This window comes from Eptesicus fuscus, chromosome 12 (assembly GCF_027574615.1).
Source record: "Eptesicus fuscus isolate TK198812 chromosome 12, DD_ASM_mEF_20220401, whole genome shotgun sequence".
Taxonomy (NCBI): Eukaryota; Metazoa; Chordata; class Mammalia; order Chiroptera; family Vespertilionidae; genus Eptesicus; species Eptesicus fuscus.
The window spans coordinates 38656872-38670469 of NC_072484.1; the positions used below are offsets into that span (position 1 = coordinate 38656872).

The window sequence follows — 13598 nt, forward strand, 5'->3', positions numbered from 1 at the left end:
TTGTAGCATTCTAACCTTGTACCTCTGAAAATCCCAGAAGAGGGTCACACACGCAACATTACAATTCAGACAAACTCCTTTTGCCATGTCTCAGTAATGCTGCTTGTAATATCTACACATGATGTGACTTTTAAGTCCTGTGTTCCCAAAAGACTGGAGAAACAACGTTCTACTTATTTGTGAATGAAAAGCAACATCAGGGTCAGCGTTTCATCCTGCACTACCCCTCCGGAAGCAGAGTTGGCACTACAGGTTACGATAACAAACCGGGAAGGGACAGAAATAAGACCAAAAAAAAAAAAAAAAAAAAAAAATCCGTATTTACAGTAAAATCTTTCTTTTAAAAAAGTTAATCAGTACTATTTTTTTACAGGAGAAAAAAGTCTGAAACAAATGAACAAAAGCTTACCATAGTCACTAAATTTTTAATATATATTTATATATATATTTATATATATATTTGTCATAGGTCTATAAGATCCATCTGTTCCTCCTACCCTAAGGAATGGCTAATGTCATCACTTCGCTGTCTCAGGACGTTTGCTGGTTTTGTTACTAGGGCAGCCGAGCTTCCCCCATTCGCTATCCAGGAATTAGAAACACTAGCTGACTTGAATACCAACAAAAACGTTCATGTAGTTTTCTTCAGAAGTACACTTTTTCATTATTGCAAGTTTACAATTTTTAAATTAAATATTTTTTTCAGACTTACAAATTAATTATATTTTTTTTCCAAAAGAAGTTTAGGCACAAATGCATTGTTCCACAGTGTGGAAGGATTGCCATTCAGTCTCTGGGCTGATCTCAGCCTGCTCACACCGCTTTGCACATTCTGAATGATATGTTAGAGAGAGTCATCCCTCAAGTTGCACTTTTTTCTTTCTTTTTTTTTTTGTTTGTTTTTCGGTTTTTTGATAATTGGGAATGCTGAAACCTCTTGCGTCTGCGATTCATAACTACTCAGACTTGTCTTATATTACAAAAAAGGGGTTAGGGAGAAGTGTTTATGTGGGTTTAAGATAATACAGCTGTTAAGGAAGTGGTCTCTTGTGTTAATGAAGCAATGTGGCAGCTTGGACCTAAAAAGGAAAAAAATAAGGGAAATAATTAATATATTGACAACAGTAGAAGTAAACGTTTTATTCATAAGCTCTTTTATCAAGGGGAAAATCTGTTAACCTGGGGAAATGGACTGCTCTGGCCACTACTTCGGTGGGAGTAACTGGGAAGGTCAGGTGCAGGGAGCTCACTTGGAGGACCACAGGGGAGGCTGGGTGCAGGGAGCTCACTTGGAGGACCACAGGGGAGGCTGGGTGCAGGGGAGCTCACTTGGAGGACCACAGGGGAGGCTGGGTGCAGGGAGCTCACTTGGAGGACCACAGGGGAGGCTGGGTGCAGGGAGCTCACTTGGAGGACCACAGGGGAGGCTGGGTGCAGGGAGCTCACTTGGAGGACCACAGGGGAGGCTGGGTGCAGGGGAGCTCACTTGCCCTTTCACATCTGTCCCATGTGATTCGAAGCGTCTCCCATTCCAGGGTGAGGGCCCGCCAAGGACAGCGGGGGCGGCTCCGAGGATACCTTTTCTTCCTCCCTTCTTTTCAGACACGCAGCTTTCGGATTCAGATTCCTCTCTGTGGAAGAAGGACGCACAAAGCCTTCAGTTAATGCCCAGGCTGCTGGTAGAGGGCAGCGTGTACCCTTCTGAGGACCCTTTCCTGAGGTTTACAGACAGAAGGAAGGCACAGTTAGAGAGTGCACTAGAGACTCCCTCCCTCAGTCACTTGTAGCGGGTGAGCTGCGTGGTGGGTTCACAGAGCCCTGCATAGTATCAGAAAGCCGGGGCAGCAAACACTAAGCCCCGAGGACTGACTGCACAGGGAAGCTTCACACTGCCGTCTTAGTGGTAAGAGAACCCTATAGCTTAACTGCAGGAGAAAGGGGAGCTGCCGGCCAGATGCAGTCGCGGTCTGCAATGGACATCACTATCCTGAGCTGTGCTTCTGTGTCCTCTCTGCCGCTGCTCGAGGCAGGCGCGTCCTGCACGCTCCCTCCGGCCCCATGAGACGTGGCTTCTGCCAGGAGCCGCTGCCTGGCACTGACCTCGGACCTGCTGCTCCAGGCTGAGGATGACGGCCACGGCCTGGTGGAGGATCAGGAGCTTGGTCTGCGGCTTGTCACTCTTGAGGTGGAGCTGCACCATGCGGCCCAGCTCCTTGAAAGCCTCGTTGATGTCGCGGACGCGCAGGCGCTCGCGGGCGTTGTTGGCCATCCTCCGCTCCTTCTCACGCTCTGCCTTCTGCTCTGGTGTCAGGTCCTCGTCATCGTTATTGCTGCGGGACAAAAGGGAAGGGACATTTTCTAACGGTGTCGGGGGGAAAGGCGGTCACTCAATCACTTTTGCTTTCTTCCAGAGTTTGCACGGAATGTTTCCATCTCAAGCTCTTGCACTGGAGCCGGGATTGCTTTGGATGGCCGTCCCAGGCCCTAGATATTAAACTCAAACGGAACAGGAGAGGTTAACGTTAGGGCCCAGGGGGCGCTCATACTAATGCAGGAGGGCGAGGCTACACCCTGCAAAAGGGGGCCACAGTCAACTTCAGCTGAAGCCACACCACAGCAGGGCAACCCAGAAAGACTCGTTTTAGAAGTTGTTCTTTTGTTTGTTTTTTTAACTCTCATACCATGACATCTGAAACTGAAGGAAAATAAGTGATTGCAAAAACAGTTTGATACGTCAAAATTAACCTGATGCAGCTATCAGGATTAAGAAGCTGGTCCTACATTGAAGACACCAGAGCAATGGGAGTGAAGATTTTTGTCCAGGTTTCTCCATGAATTTGCTTTGAAGGTTTGGTCGTTCCACTTACTGTATCTGAGTCTCCTTGTCTCCATGCATTAAATAAAAAGGTTAGAAACACAAGATCTCCGTGGCTTTATCGTGATGGGTGTTTATGATCCAAAAACAAGCGAGGGGAAACCTGAGTTGACTTGAGCTGTGTGAAACAAACAGAGCAAAACAAACTCCAAAGATCTACCGGTTAGAGCTTCTGACTCATTGTGAGTCAAAAATGAAGCCAAAAAGCTAATCTCTGACTGTGAGAACAGAAATATTGTGTGATTCATACCAAAGGCATGGCTGGACTCTGTAAGAGTCTGGAAAGGCAAGATTACTTCTGTTTGTGGGTGTCATGCTGACAAAGGAGAAGAAACTTTTGAATGGAGGGCAAATAGGAGGATGAGCCATCTGGAAAGCATAGCATAAAGAAGGAAGGTTTCGTGGCATCAGGGCTTCAAGTGTTTCATAGGCGATTATGTAAAAAGAGGCGTGGGAGATGTCTTGCTTCAGGAAGACAGAACAGAAAAGAAGAACTTAGAGCAGAAGAATTTGATTTAATATGAGCAAGAGGATTTAATATGAGCAAGAGTTTGGGGGCATGAGAGATATCAAAAATAAAGTAAACTTCACCAAAAGTAATAGGCTCTCCATGACAACAACAACAACAACAAACAATATGGAGGCGACCAGCTATAAGGATGTTAACCTAGAGATTTAAGCATGGCTCTAAAGAACCATGAAGGTTAAGCTCTATTTTAAAATTCCACAAATCTGAAATGTTCATAGAAAAAAGTGTTCATCACAGCACCTCAGAGCTGGAGGACATGTGGGAAGTTATCTAGTCAATGGGATGTACACTTAATGAAGTTGGCTTAAACTACCTGGCTCTAAATCTTCCACTTGGGAGAATCTCTGGGTAACTTCCAGAGTGCAATAAGGGTCAACTATGGTTTACAAGCCCCAATCGATCAAAAATGGAAGTGATATTCCTGGGTTGCAAGCACATGCTGCACATAAAGGTGGCCATGTAAGCTAAGAACACTTGTAAGGGAGCGTAGGAGGGAGGCGCCAGAGAAAGATGTTGTAAGACTTGGCTCATCTCCCCAGAGGTTACACTCTCCTGCAGATGGGATCGTCTGCTGTGGATGCGTGCTAGTGAACACACAACTGAACTGAACCAGTCGGAAAAGGCTCTGCCGCCATCTGATCCTCCGTCTTCGCTTCTGAGCCTTCTCTCCCTCACCCTTGACCTCTACGGTTGCCAAGGAAATCAAGCTGCCTATTAATTCACATCCACATTCCACTACACAAATAGGATGTAATAAGTGAAAGGAGAACATAGTCAAGTTTCTGCTGGGCCTGTCTTGAAGTTAAAAAATTTTGGGTGATATTTTTATATATCAAACACATGCCATACCTTTCAAAGGGTGGGCCTGAAAATGGGAATTGTTTTCCAAAGTTATTGGGGCCAGTAATTAATTAGAATTGGTCATGCAAATCAAACTGCCTAGATTTGAAAAGCAATGCCTTCCAACACATTTTTGGAGGTTTAAGTAAATGTCACAGGAGTGACCTCTTAAAGTACGCAGGTTCTCAACAGCAAGTTAAAATGCTGTGCTGAAACGTCACAAGGTAAATGAAGACGCGTAAGTATGGCCACTGCGTAAGTTCCTGAGGACTGACTGGACTAACAGAGAAGATGGCGAGCATTCTCACCACGTGGCCAAGAGTCAGGGAACCGCAGTGATGATGAAAGGCGTAAGCTAGAAGCTTTTAGGGTTTTTGGAACTTGTGATAGGGCATGTAATAAAATTTATCATAATAATTATAAAGACAATATGAAAAGGTGGCATCTTCTTAATTCCTGTAGGACACTAGATATAACCTTAAGAACAATAGCCTTTAAAAGGAAGGTGTCGTTTTAGTACATTTAATTAGCAAATCAAAAATATGGGTGCCATGGCATTTAAAAACCACCTGGTTATCAGATTAAAGTTCAAGGAGACAGTTAGGTCCTGCAGTTGTTTTGCTATAGGAGGGAATATCCAGGAGGAAAAAAAAAATTAGCAATTTAGGTTTTGTTCTTACATATATATCAACATGTTTAGAATATAGCTAGGAAATCAGTATTTTCTCACGTTTGAGATAAGAAAAACATTACAGTTGCATATACATCAATTGAGTTTTCAATATCATGAAGATCTCTTTTTAGAAATATTTTAGAAAGAACATTTCTGACCAAATTTGTAGAGTAAGTATAGTCTTAAAAATCAACTCTTTGTGTTTGAATCAGTTACAAATTGTTTTTACCGCGTATAATTAGCCCTGGGTCCAAATTCATAAATGCAAAGATATTTCAGGCATCACTAGAGTACAGGTATCTTAAACGACACTTCAGTACCTCTAGAGTAGGCCTTTAATTTTCTTTTCAGCTATAGATTTACCTGCCAGGAAAAAACTGAATAGTTTCTTCCTGTTCTGTTCACTTCATCAAAGTCCAATAAAGGAATTAAATGAAGCGACAGTATTATATACTGTTACCTAGATCTTGACCTAGTAATTGATTTGATATCCTTCTTGTCGTCATCTAATTTCTTGTCCTCGGAAGATTTCGTGTCTTGCAGGTTCTCATCGCCCTCGTCGTCGGATTTGATCTCAGAGCTGCCGGAGGAGACACTCTGGCCCTGCAGGCCTGGGGGCATGCCTACGGAAACAGAGAGACCAGGTGACATCTCCACCAAAGACTCCAGGCACCTACTCGCACCCCAGATTTGGAGCTGCCAGCGATGCAATTCATGCTGCTCAACTGTGACCCTTCTGTCTTTTTTTGTGTGTGTATGTACTACCTGGTGAAGTTTCAAAAATGCACCTGCGGGGAAACAAGTTTTCTCTGCCTTGGCTCTGAGGTTAAATTCTATTTTGCAATCTTTTGGAGTAGATGGTAATTTCACTGTCTACAAAACATCAACTTAATTGCAATGAAAATCATAATCATGAAAATCATACACCTCAATGTTCTGATTAAGAACCCAAGTAAATATCAGCTATTATATTGAGTTTCTTCCATATGCAATGATTTAATAGAAAAATGTCCTTAAAATATAATTCCCAGGGAGTATGCTAAATATGTACAGTCAAGACTTCAATAGATATCCTAATGATATTCTGAAATTAGGCTTCTCTTATCCTCAAAGAGTAATCAGCATTTAAAAATGGTACATATGGAAAGCAGATAGCTGCTCACTGAAGAAATTTCGATCTTTCTTGTTGCTCAACTTTCAAGATCACAACACACATTAAAACTCAACCCTAATGCAATCCTTTACGTCTAGGATAGAAGCATGTGTATCGAGTATGCCCTCTACTTGTAATCTGTGCCTAGAACCTTGTCACTCAAAATCTGGTCCATGGGCCAGGAGCATCCTTGCACCTGGGAGCCCGTTAGAAACGCAGAATCCCACACCTGCAGAGTCAAATTCTGAATTTGAACAAGACCTCAAGTCATGCTTATACACATTAAAGCTTAAGGAGCATTAATCTAGGAAAGAGAAAGAAAAACCAAAGGCTCTTGAAAAGAATGGTCTGCCACATTCTTACTATTCAAATAAAAATGGGGTGGCATCCGCTTCTATAATTAATACTCAGATGAGTACAATGTTTAACAGGTGAAAAATGCTCAGACATATTCCTGTGCTAGTGTTATCATTCTTGTTCTAAACGTGAGGGGAATGAGATGTTATTCAAGTGTCTCCTCATCACCTGCTCAGTCAGTTGCACAGGGAGCCTGGGACCCAGGTCTTGCCCCAACAGGACAACTTCCTGGGGTCATGAAAAGCCCATTGCAGTATGATTGAGGTAATCATTATGGGGCTAGATGACTCAATACCGAAAATTGTCCAAACAACTCCATTTTTTTAAGATGTGCCTATATTTCCTCCAATCTTCAACAACAAAAACAGTTTCCTTCCTTCCTATTCATTTGGAAATATCATTTTCAGGCTACAACTAACCATATTAGAGGAGCTGAATGAGTAAGATGTGGAAATAGCTAAAATAAAATTTCCTCTCATCAGTCTGTTGTCTTGGTCCCTGCTGAAACAGCACCAGGATTTCAGGGGATGTTTGAAGAAAACAGCTACTGAAGAAACACAATTAGCTGTTCTAAATACTTTCCCATTTACTTACCATTTTTGGGCCAAATTTGATTCTTGGTTTTCTGCCAGTGCTTCCTGAGGGACGAATGCCAAGTAAGCTGGGGATGAGCACTAGCTCTGCTGTTGTGTGAGGACAGAAGTGCCCCAGTGCACCTACCTCTGTACGGGTCCTGGGGCGGGTTCAAATCAGGGGAGGTGGCCGACTGGACAGGAAGCTGTGGGACTGGAACCTGGTTTGGCACAAGAGAATGGCTGCCTCTCAGGGCCACTCCGTCTTCACGATGGGCCCCGACCTGCAAGGCGAGAGGAACCATAGAGTTTAGTGGGAACCAGAGGTGAGACAGCTATTTGCTGGGGTAGCCAGGACCTAATGAAGGAAGACTGGCCTTTGCAAAACAAAACTCCCAAATGCATTTCACTAGAGGGCGCTGAAGGACCACACATACACCTAGCGTGCCCTGCACAACCACTTAACGCTCAGCAAGATGCCGTGCTGTACATCCAGTGACAAATATGGCAGAGGAGCTCAGGCAGGTAAAACGTCAAATTGTCTCCCAGGGTGCTGCAGCGGAGCGCACTGATTCGTACCCATCTGTCTTCTATCATGTCCGCCAACAGATCTGACAATTATCTTAATGCCCATATGCTTAATTGTGGGCTTCTCAATTCCCCCATTGCTATCGGAAATCCTACAGGAATTTCAATTTGGCATTCGACTTTCATTTCAGGGGATAAGATTCTCAGGCCTGCCATTTTTTTTCCATAATGCCAGCTAAGCCTGTGACAGCGGAAACGGCGGCAGTATGGGACGCAGCCCCTGCTCGGTAAATAGAATAAAATGTCACCTGGCTTCCCAAAACTGGCAGCCCATCCCAAATTAATGTTTACTGTATTTCATCAGCTGCCGAGTTCCAAATCCAAAGGGGGACCGTGTCTGCCAGTGCCACCACACCGGAAAATGTCCCAATAAAGGTTTTATTAAACACACCAGTAATGCCATCATTGCCATGCAAAGAGTTTGGACATTGTTCCATTTTTTTTTTTTCCACTATTCTGATCCCAGGAAGACACCATATTGTAAACAGTCTTTATGCTTCCAAGAATAAAATCATAGAGTACAGCACGATGCTTCGGTCTGAAAAACCTGCTGCTGAGCTTTTTATTAACTAGTACTACCTACGCTGGCCCAGAGATGTTGAACCCACGACATGAAGACAGCGACGCCGACTTTAGAGGGTACACCGCCTTAAAGCAGAACATTAAGCTTTTGCAAACTAAGAGGAACCCGAGAAGTTGCATTTTCGTTTGCATTTCCAACTAGTTGTTTTCTTAGCTTGTTGTTGGGTGAACATTTACACAAGAAAATGAGTCTAACACTGAAAATATCTATCTACGAATTTAGACTGCTATAAATCAAAAACTTGAATTTTTTCTAATCCAAAATATAAAGCCACCAAGGAGAATCACCACGCTTTTGCTACCAAATGTTTAAAGAGTATTTCTAAGGAATGCAACAACAAGCATCTGAGCTGACAGCAGTCGCATTCCCAGAACTGAGCAGAGGCATGCTAGCTAAGGCAGCCCACTACCCAGTTCTCACCGCTACAGACCATTCAAAGCAGATAATTCAGGAGCAGGGGAAAGGATCAATTAAATCATACTAATTGCTCAGATTCAAAATATAGAGCAAGAATAGTACAGGATTTAAAGACTCGAGAAGCATAAATGAATGTTGTAGCTGAGAGATCTGAGGAAGCCTGTGCTGTCTGCCACCTATGTGCCTGAGTCCCTTTCTGGATCATTCTAAATGGTGATTATTTAGGTCCTATGTGTGTGCAGCAAATGCACTGAGGCCCTGATGGTCTCCCAAAGCAATCCATTCCATTTTCACCCAAAGTCAATCTCCTTGCACATTCCACCACTGGTTCTAGTTTCAGCCCCTGGAGTTCATGGAGTAAGTGTAAGCCCTTCCCACATACGTAATGCCATTGCCATGCCAGTCCTGTCTTTCATGTGTAACTGAAGCCTGTTCCCTTAGAGGCAGACCATGCCCACAGTCCCGCCAACCATTTCTCACTCACTGTTGGGACATGTTTTTATTTTTCCTTCCAAACAAAGACTGATAACTATTTGCCATTCAGGTTTTGGTTTGCCATTTTTAAATTTGTACATTTCCCAGATTTATTCCTTCGATGATTACCCTTTCCATCCAAGATGTCAACTTGTAAGCATGAATTTCACAGGCCTTGATCAAACGGTCACTCTTTAAGTCTGTCAATGTTAACCTATACAATTACCTTAGTGCTGACTCATATTTTTGGTATTCCCAGTGGATTTCAGTTCTTGGACTTCCACAAAGGAGGATTCTAAGTTGGAATCACTAGGTAACCTTGGATCTGAGCATAGCAGAGATGTTTTAGAATTATTCTATTAAAACTTTCAAGCCTTCTTTGTAGGCATTTATGATGTAATTTAAGGTTAATATTTTGCTTTTCACTTAAAATATATTCAGACATTGATCCTGTAATTTCTTCTTTCCCCCTCTTGGTCACACTGAGATTAGTTTTTACAAGAGGAAAAAAGAATTCACAACCAATTACCCTTCTATTTTCTTTGCCTCAACTATTATGAAAGACAGTGTAACTGAGTGAAAATAATACAATGATGAGTCCAGATTCTAAGTGTAACTGGTTTCTTTAATAGTTGTATAACAATGGATGAGTTACTCAAAGCCCAAAATGGAGAAAATAATACTAGAAGTTTTAGAGAATAAGTCCCATGTTTAATGCAAGAAGAAGATATATTTCAAACAACTGGTACACAGTGAAAATAGAGGTTTCTGTGTTCTGAAAATATGTGTGTTAATACATTACCATAAGGGTCTAAGTAGTTCCTGTACCCTCAGAACTCAAGCTGCCTTTACTTCCAATTGCCTTTGCCTCTATTTTGTTCATATCCATTTAATTTTAAATCTCTATCCTGCACAATGACAGTAAAATCTTACATATTATTACAAATATGTTTGAGAATATAGCTGTTCCGATTTTAGCCATATATGTTACCTAATTTTATATATTTGCCATAGATAATTTTAGATCATCTCAAGCAATATATCAATTATTTTCCAGAAAGAAAGTCGGGGGCCCTAACCGGTTTGGCTCAGTGGATAGAGTGTCAGCCTGCGGATTCAAGGGTCCAAGGCTCGATTCTGGTCAAGGGCATGTACCTTCCTTGTGGGCACATTCCCAGTAGGGGGGTGTGCAGGAGGCAACTGATTGATGTTTCTCTCTTATTGATGTTTCTAACTCTCTATCCCTCTCCCTTCCTCTTTGTAAAATCAGTAAAATATATTTTTTTAAAAAGGAAGTTGGGGACTAAGTTATCCTTACTGTTTTAAGACCTCCTTTGTAAATGAGGTGTATTCCAGGTCAAATAAAGGATGGATGATAGGTTCCGATCCATGTGTAATGAGCCTGAGTCTCTAGGATCAAGTCCAATGTCTCTGGCTATCAGATAATATTCTAATCTGAAGAATTAGCTTTGGTTTGCATGTTTCCTTGGCCACAACAGCATCCTATTCACTTCTCTTTCAGAAACATTACTTCTGGTCTCATAAAAGACAAGGAAAGAAAGACAGTAGGTGGCCAGCACAAATCCACCACTAGGGTAGCTCAGAAACAGCCGGAGGAACCAATACTCCTATCTGTACAGGCCAGGGTCAGGGTCTGTCAATCTTCCACATAGCGTGATCACATAACTAGAAAAAGCAGGTTCTTTTAAACTTGCAAATAGGTTCTTGGGATGGAGCCTTTCAAAAAAAGAAAAAAGAAAATTCATACTTAATTAGAGCCCCATTTTGATAATAACCTTTTAACCTAGATAAGCAATAGTTTAAAGTTAAAAGCCAGCCTATGAAAACAGTTCACTTTATTAATATTGATTGCAAATGCTTTTGCAGTCTTTAGGAACAGCCTTCTGACTGTCACATACTATATGGTTTTAGATATATTTATGCTAAAAGTAAAAGATAGAACTAAAATCTAAAAATATATTCAATAATTGTTAACTGATCCAAGTGTACATTTATTAATTCACACGTGTTTAGGAATCTAGCCCATGCTTGTAATTCTGCAAGGGACTGGGGACACATAGCGAAGAGACTGGATTTGAATATGACTTGAGCTAAGATGAAATGTAACTTAGACATTTGCACATAAAAGCCATGGTCTGCAGGGCCTGCAGAAGGGGCAGCGATGTTGAGATGGTCCCTGTCCTTGTGAGCTTGCAGTGACCTCTGTGAGACGTTGTGCCCTGAGATCACTTTAGTGAGGCAGTTTTCATAGTGAGAACCAGAGCCTCACTAAGCTTGCCCAAGGTACAGCTGTCAGAAGGGAGGAGGGCGGGGGGCGGGGGGGGCGGGCGCGGCTGGGTGAAAAAGGTGAAGGGGTTAAGGAAAATAAAATCCCAACCAAAAACCTTATAAACAAAGGCAACAGCATGGTGATGACCAGAGGGAAGTGGGTTAGAAGACAGTCTAGGGGGATAAATAGGGGACAGAAGAAGACTTGGCTTTGGGTGGTGAACACACAGTACAATATACAGATGATGTATTATAGACTTGAACACTGAAACCTATATAATTTTATTAACCAATAAATTAAATTAAAAAGAGATGTATCATGAAGGTTTCTGTAATTTAGGCTTTGGACCCAAGATTCGCAGGACCTAAGGCCACTCCTTAGGTCTCATGAGTGGGTCCAGCCTATCTCCTCCTTGGCTGGAACCTGTCTCCCTGACTCTGCCCCTCAGGACTCCAGCTGGACTCTTCCTTCACGGTATCTTGTGGTACGTTCTTTCAGGACCCATGCCTGCTGCTAACTCCCTTTCTGTCTTAGTATTTCTGAGTTCAGAATGTCAAGATCATCTGATGGCCCAGCTCATTTTGAAGCAGACGTGGGCCATCCTTTGAACGGGCCACCCTAGGATCGGGTGTCCCCATTCGTGGTCCCATGAGCTACAAAAGAGGAAGAGGAGGTCAGGTCATGAGATCTCAACATCGCTGCCCCTTCTGCAGGCCCTGCAGACCAGGGCTTTTATGTGCAAATGTCTAAGTTACATTTCATCTTAGCTCAAGTCATATTCAAATTGTGACACAGCTATTTAAATTCTCCTGTGTTAATTTATCATTGGGCAGAATAACTTTAGAAGTGCATTACTTCTTTTGAGTCTATAAGCACCATAAATGTTAAATAAATAACCTTACTTTCTGAGGAAAAGATTGATATAGCAGAAGCACTTTTACATCATAGTATATAGAGTTTAAGGGCTTGGAGACACTTGGGAACCAGTTAGGCCAAATTCCTTCTTTGACAGAGAAGAAAGCTAAGGCTGGAAGTGGCTAAGTGACTGAGTGAACATCCAGTTAGAGGGCTGAAACAAATTTTAAACTCAGAAAACTTACAACGTTGAACAATTTTATTTGGTATATATACAGGGTGGGGCAAAAGTAAGTGTACAGTTGCTCTTATGGGAAAATAATACAATAACTGATAAATAATACAAGAATAAAGTCTGTGTTTCGCATACTCGCAACGGTAAACCTACTTTTGCCCCACCCTGTTTACAGATTTAAGGGATGAAAAGGATCCACTTACTGGAGCTTTTGTTTTAGAACTGTGTGTATACGTTTGTGTGTGTGTGTTTGTGTGTGTGTACACGTGTGTGTGTGTGTGTGTGTACACGTGTGTGTGTGTGTGTGTGTGTAGATACAGGTATGGATATGAAAATCATTTTAGTTTTATCATAGAGGAAAAAACATCATGGTTCACCAACTCAGGCCAGGCCAACGCCAAGATGTCTAACTAAATTACAGAATTTAATATCTGCCACAACCCCTCCAACATAAGCTGATTTAAAAGATAGGCAGCTTCAAATTGGGTGGCTGCTGGCAAGGCTGTTTTATGTGGGGTGCACAGCACACCCTGGTAAACACCCTCATCCCCATCCTCAGCTAACAACAAACACCACAAACAAAAAGACATCCAGTGTGTCTGCTCTCTTTGTTTCCAGGGAGTATTGTGAAAGTAATTATTCTGTTGTATTTAAGAGGCCTATTTCATGGATGGGAAAATGTATTAAATTTCATTTGGCAGTTATTCAATCCTTGTTAATGTTATCTCCAGAGATAACTGCTTCAAAACAGGCTTTCAGACCTCAGTTCCTTCTCTTCTACCATAATCCTCCTAAAAGACTGCAGGATGGGTAATGTAGGAAACCTGGCATCAGTTTCTAGACCAAATGACACAAAACCAGATATGCTATTAGAGACATTTCGGTAATATCAAAATGGAAGTTTGTTATTAATGGCATCTGCTTCAATATTGTTCTTGTGACATACGTGATTTTTAAAAAGAACTGGGCCAAGAAAAAGGTCCTGAGAGTTTTTACCTGTGTCTCTTCTCTTTCTCTTCTTGTTTTGCCATATTCACGAAAAAAAAAAAAAAAAAGTTGATGGGCTTTTACTGTAATTAGACACCCATTGACACAGAAAACAGTTTTGGTGTCTGTAACTGTAATCTCCCCGTGAAATATCAATTATACATGACAGT

The 13598-nt window shown here is 42.0% G+C and overlaps 1 protein-coding gene across 16 annotated transcripts in view; it reads right to left on the bottom strand.

Annotated features, from left to right (window-relative positions):
* Positions 1 to 303: 303 nt before the first annotated feature.
* TCF4 (transcription factor 4) overlaps positions 304 to 13598 on the bottom strand; it is a 335268-nt gene continuing 321973 nt past the window's right edge. For 8 of the 16 annotated variants that reach the window (XM_054724480.1, XM_054724485.1, XM_054724475.1 and 5 more), the window contains 5 exons: positions 7148 to 7283; positions 5378 to 5540; positions 2101 to 2330; positions 1491 to 1631; positions 304 to 1079 (listed from right to left, as the gene is read on the bottom strand). In XM_054724480.1, the coding sequence (XP_054580455.1) occupies positions 1495 to 1631; positions 2101 to 2330; positions 5378 to 5540; positions 7148 to 7283 (666 nt within the window). In that variant the 3' untranslated portion in view covers positions 304 to 1079; positions 1491 to 1494. The remainder of the gene's footprint in view (positions 1080 to 1490; positions 1632 to 2100; positions 2331 to 5377; positions 5541 to 7147; positions 7284 to 13598) is intronic. The other 8 variants (XM_054724478.1, XM_054724479.1, XM_054724477.1 and 5 more) reach the window with 3 other exon arrangements.